This window comes from Vombatus ursinus, unplaced genomic scaffold, assembly GCF_900497805.2.
Source record: "Vombatus ursinus unplaced genomic scaffold, bare-nosed wombat genome assembly UNPS02006776.1, whole genome shotgun sequence".
NCBI classification, from domain to species: Eukaryota; Metazoa; Chordata; class Mammalia; order Diprotodontia; family Vombatidae; genus Vombatus; species Vombatus ursinus.
Genome location: NW_020946554.1, coordinates 1 through 5767, shown reverse-complemented (window position 1 = coordinate 5767; position 5767 = coordinate 1). Strand labels below are relative to the sequence as shown.

Here is a 5767-nt window from a genome sequence, read left to right as displayed (position 1 = left end):
AATTGATCTTATTGATCAAAAAGAAAAGAAAGAAAAGAAGGGAAGGGAAGAAAGAAAGAAGGAAGCAGACATTTAAAATTTAAAGGTAATATCATAAACTTTTTTTAAAGCATTGTTGGGGTCTCTATTTGGAATACTATTTATGGACTAAAAAATACCACTTTGCCTACAGTAATGTAAATGCTTATCACAAAGGTTTTAGGGTCAGAAGGAGGGAAGATTTTATATATATATATATATATATATATTTAATGCAGGAAAGACACAGCAAAAGGGACTCTAGACTTGGAACCAAGTGACTTTAGTTCTGGCTCTGATATTGACTATGTGACTTCGAATAAGTTACTTAGCCTCTCTATGCCTCAGTTTTTTCATCTGTGAAAGGGAGGGTGGCATAGTCAGGTACTTTCTATCTCTGTTCTGGCTCTAGTCATTTTTGTAAAATGAGAACCAGTGTGATAGGCAGAATTAAAAAATTGGTTAATCTTTTTAAGAAGTTTTTTTTTAAATTTTTTACAAGGACAATGCTGAAGCAAGCAGGAGAGACTATATCCATTGTAGTCTTAGGCCAAGAGTCATTTAATGCTCCACAGAAATCTATCACATGTGCGGAAAGATCTTGAACCACAGCAAATATGTTCATTACTCTGTTTCCTGTTTACTGATAACTTGTAACAGATAATAATTGCTTTGGGCAAAGAGAAGACAGAACAGGCTGGTGCAGATGCTAGTGGGCAGCTCTGCTATTGGATGGGAGGGTAAAACTCATGAACCATTATAAATCAGACTCCATATTGTAACCCTGATAGAAATTAAAATGCTGATAATACAGACCACAAGTTTTTATTTCCCTAAGGGAAGGGATGAAAACAAAATAAGAGGAGAAGCCCTTCACTTGATACACTTGATAGCCAGATGCGCAAAGGAAGATGTAAAATGAGCCAAGCAACATCTATGTTTGTTTTATCACTAACAGGTAGGGAGAAAACAAAAGTCAGTCCTTTTTCACCCCTACACTTTGGAGGGAAAGTGTCATTTTGAGTCTTCAGCTTTGGTGAAGTGACTGGTTAGGGCCAGGAAAAGGTCTGGGTGTGGGGTAGGAAAACAGACATTGGGGCAGAGTCAGATCACAGCTGCGAATGAAAGGGATTAGTTGGGGGTCAGAGAAGGGGGAGCAGCAAAGAAAAAGGGTAGAAACAGCACAAGGAGGGAAGTAACAGTAAGAAAATGAGGCCCAGCAGTTACAGAGACCAGAAAAAAAACAGCTAGTGAGAGGAAATGGAACGGAGCAGGCAAGACAGGGGAATCAATGCAAAGCAGAGAGCCTCAATAACCAAGGTCTTTCTTAAGAAAAGAGAAAGGTTCAAAACAGGGAAACACAACCAAACAAAAAAAAAAAAAAAAAGTCAGTCACCAGGGCAGGAAACTGAGTAAAAGCAAAGGAGAAAGGGAAAGAAAGTAAAGGGTCTGAAAATGAAAGCAGGTTTATTTGTGAGGCTGAATGACAAAGAGAATCAAAAGGAGGAAACGAAGCCAGGCTAAGATAGAGGAATCAGGTCACTGGAAAGCAAGAGAAGGGACCCCGGAGAAACATAAAAAAGGAGAAAGATTTTCGACTAGAGATACACCCCCTGAAAGTCATAGTATCCTCCCTCTAGTACCATCCCTCCTCCTCCACCCTCCCCACTATACTAGCTATAAACAAGTGTGTGAGGGAATCTCTTTAGTAACTGTGTGTGTGCAATTGATTCTAATACAAAGGAAGAATGAGTGGGAAAGCAGTAAGAGAAAATTGATTATCCATTGGAAACTGGGAGCCAGAAGGCTTGGATTCAAGAGGGCCTACTAACTCATTGTGTCAACTTTGGGCAAGCCACAGGATTTTAGGTACCTCATCAACGAAGAGGTGCAACTACGGAAGCTCTAACAATCTATAATCTACAGATGGGGATTGCTGGGGAAGTCTTTGAGAGGATGTAAGGTGGGTTGGCCGAAGAAGAACCAGATTATGGCATAGTAGGAGAGAAAGGAAGGAATTCTTGGGAAAGGGAAGGACAGAGAGGAGGGTGGGAGGTAAAGAGATGGGAAGGGAAGAATGGTAGAACAGAACCAGGGAAAGGGAAACAACAAGCGAAATAGGAATGTCGGGAACTTTGGAAAGGAGGAAATACTGAGGGCAAGAGGAAGAAACCAGGGGGAAATTGGGATGGAAGTGGGGGGTGGGAGCATATTGAGGTCTCTGTAGCAAAAGTGGATGGAAAAGAGGAAAGTCAGAGCTGAGACAGTGGCAGCGGGGAATGTTGAAAGAGTAGCAGTCTTGTGCCTTCTCGCTCCTTGCCTCTAGAGTCTGAGTTGGAAGCTCCTAGGGATATACCCTCTCCCATTCCCCCCCCCTTCCCCCAATCTGAGGGACAATCAATAGGAAGCCAAAGCCTTTCAGAGACAGTTTCAGTCTTAGGCTCTTACAGTGAAGTTGGCCTGAGAGGATTCAATGGCACTGAGCAGACACCCAGAGGGGAGGGTTAACAGGGGCAGCTTGGGGCTAGAACGCGACCAGAGAACTAGCTAGGGCCAGCAGCCCGTGCGCTGAGACGGGAGGTGCGCCTCCTTGGAGCGGGCTCTGGGGGGCGCCGCCTTCTCTTCCTTCCAACGGGTCAGCTCCGAGGGAGAGCTGGAGATTGTTGAAGAGTTAGGAGGCGGGCAGGATGCAGCGAGGCACCCAGCCTCGGGCCCACCAAGGGGTGTCTGCGACCGCCCCACTCTCTGCCCTTCCCTCCTCTTCTTCCCCAATCCCGCAGCTGACTCTACATCTCGCCCCGTCTCCGCTGTCCCTCCACCCCACCTTCTCCCGTTTCCCCAGCTCCAGTGTCCAGCAACCGCGAGCCACGCGCAGCCCTGAGCAACCCAGTGCGCGTCCCGCGGGGGCGCTGCCTCCCCCTCCCACACATGCTCCCGCCCCCTCGCCCCCACTCCACCTCTTCAACTCCTTTCCGCATCACCCTGGCCTCTAGTCCTAGCCCTCCCCTCCCGGCAAGGGGCGGGAGGGGGCGTGGCGGGGCCGGGGCTAGTGCTGTGGGACCGGGGATCCTTGCACTCTCTGCCGCACGGCAAGCCCTGCCGTAGCCTGCGCCCGCAGCCGCTGTCCAGCCCGCTCTCTCCGTGCCCCGAAGCCACGCCGCGCTCTCCTCGCCTCCAGCCGCAGGAGGGAAAAGGGCTGAGTGGAGCATCAGCCGCTGCTCGCCATGGATGCTCACCGGGCCCTGCTCTCGGCAGTCTTCCTCATCAGTTTCCTGTGGGATTTACCCGGTTTCCAGCAGGCTTCTATCTCATCCTCCACCTCCACCTCGTCCTCTTCGTCCTCGTCCTCGTCCGCCGAGCTGGGCTCAGCCAAGGGCATGAGGAGCCGCAAGGAAGGGAAGATGTCCCGGGCACCGCGAGAAAGCGCCGCGGGCCAGGGGAACCCGGAGCAGGCGGACGAGCCTCCGCGGCAGGAGCGTCCGCAGCCTGCACGCCAGGAGCCGCAGCCCGAGCAGCCCAGTTCCCAGCAGCGGCAGTCCGAGACTCACGGGCAGCTGGGCAGGAGTCCCCGGGTGGTGCCCCATGAGTACATGCTGTCCATTTACAGGACCTATTCCATCGCAGAAAAACTGGGGATCAATGCCAGCTTCTTCCAATCCTCCAAGGCTGCCAATACTATCACTAGTTTTGTAGACAAGGGACGAGGTAAGTTAAAACAACAAAACAAAACAAAACCAAAGAAGCCCGTTTTCCCTTGCTCGTGGGCGGCTGGATGCCTTCCCCTCCCCTTGTCTGTCCTAACCCCAGATCAGTTCTAGGGAAGGCTTGAGTTGGCATGTATCCCCTTCCCCTTTATATCGCCTTCTCTTTCCTGAAACACTAAAGACCTTGCTTGTTTTAGACACGGTAGAATTGACTTGTTTAATTTCTAAATCTGGCTGTTCGGGACGTGAGCTGCTTCAGATTATACTTCAACCTGTGCCCTCCCTTCTTTCCCGTCCAGAAAGGCATTTATTTTCTGCATTGCTTTTGTCGGCCGGGGTAGAAAGTATTGAGGAGGTGGGCTGGCAGTTGGGGACCGGGAAGTTGGGGACCAGCGAAGGCTGGTGTGTGTATGGAGGGGGGGGGGGGGGGGGGTGGTATTGCCCTGCATTGAATGAGGAAGGTCAGCATCAGGGTTTAGGAAAATGATCAGAGAAACATCTCTTTAGGGTTCTGGGGCTCCTAGGGCTTGTGTGTGTGTGTGTGTGCGCGCGCGCGCGCGCGTGTGTGTGTGTGTGTGTGTGAGAGAGAGAGAGAGAGCGAGAGAGCGAGAGAGAATATCCTCTATAGAAGTTCTTGCTTCTGTCTGCACAGCTTTGAGGCGGATATAGCAAAACTCTGACGGACTGGAGCTAGCGACTGGAAGTGCCCGCTAGCTAGCTCTGTGAGGAAACACTCGGGAGTCCTTTTCTCTGAGACTGAAATCAGTCAGCCAGACTGGGAAGTTACTTCCTCTGGGGTTCGATTTACTCTCTAGCTCAGGTAAATCTTGTTAAGTGGCAGCATAAGGTAGTTGACTTGAACTAAGAAACGTAAAGGAAAGAAGATGCGGGAGAACACTGAGGAAAGGGGATGCGGGCTGACGCGTTTTGCATTTCTTTATTAAAAACAAAACATCCTAGGTTCTCAGGTCCAGAAGTCGGGCTCTGCATTTTTCTCACTCTAGCAAACAAGAACCTTTTTGGCCATTTTCATCAGGTCCCCTGCCCAGATGGTTTCTTCGGTGTGGTACCGCCCTCCCCCCACCCCGACTTATACCTCACCATCCACGCTCCTTTTCCTGACTACTCTTCCAGAAAGAAACAGTTCCATGTCCCAGGAGTTCTACAAGTTCAGGAAGTTAAAATCCCTAGAGTGGATAAATAGAAAAGGAAAAGAAGAGGGGAAGAAGGCTGGGGAAGGAAGGAAGGAAGGAAGGAAGGAAGGAAGGAAGGAAGGAAGGAAAGAAAAGAAAAAGGGGGGAACTAGTAATCTACTCTCTCATTCTCTCCAGACTCCTTGCAACTCCTAGTCTGATCCCCCATCCCACCCTCTTCTCTAGGTCTGGGGCTAATATACCCAAGACCTGCGAATACTGAGGTTCGGGGGAGTCCAAGACAGTTACGAGGTGAGGAGGATCCTTAAAGGAACCAGTAACTCCAAAGAGAAATAGCAACCTACACCCCCCCCCCCCCCCCCGATGCCCTTGCCTTATCTCTTTCCTGAGCCACTAATGGCAGACTAATTAACTGACCCTTAATGAGAGTCGTAAATTCTTCCCCCACCCCCTCGACGTTCTTGGACCTCCTCCTATCCCCAGCTTCTCCAACCTGCCCACCAGCCTTCCTGGCAGCACACGGAACCTGCTCCTCGCAACCTGCCCTTATTCAGTTCCCTACGGTGGAGCTTGGCCGAGGGTCAACGGGGTTCATTAGCTGCTGAAAGCCCCAGACAACAAATTAACTTCGTGGTTTTTTTTGTTGAGTTCAGGACAAACTTCGACTTGGAAGACCCACATGCCTTCTTTGTAGTTGTATGAGCTGGCGATTTGGTTCCCGGCTTCCATAAAAATTGCGAGTCAGTGTAGAGCCTCCACCTCCTCCGCGGGACCTCTATTTCTCAAGGAGAGGATGCGGTTCCCTTGGACTTGTGTTTAGGAGAGAGAGAGAGAGAGAGGGAGGGAGAGAGAGAGAGAGAGAGAGAGAGAGAGAGAGAGAGAGAGAGAGAG

General features: G+C 50.0%; 1 protein-coding gene across 1 annotated transcript; it reads left to right on the top strand.

Annotated features, from left to right (window-relative positions):
- The first annotated feature begins 3131 nt into the window (after positions 1-3131).
- Positions 3132-4430, top strand: LOC114033061 (growth/differentiation factor 6-like). Its single transcript, XM_027848513.1, has 2 exons — positions 3132-3723; positions 4375-4430. The coding sequence occupies exons 1-2, from the start codon at positions 3243-3245 to the stop codon at positions 4389-4391; spliced, it is 498 nt and encodes a 165-aa protein (XP_027704314.1). The 5' UTR covers positions 3132-3242; the 3' UTR covers positions 4392-4430.
- The last annotated feature ends 1337 nt before the right edge of the window (positions 4431-5767 follow it).

Coding starts and splice junctions, on each gene's coding strand:
- LOC114033061 (XM_027848513.1), top strand. CDS start 3,243: ATGGATGCTCACCGGGCCCTGCTCTCGGCAGTCTTCCTCATCAGTTTC.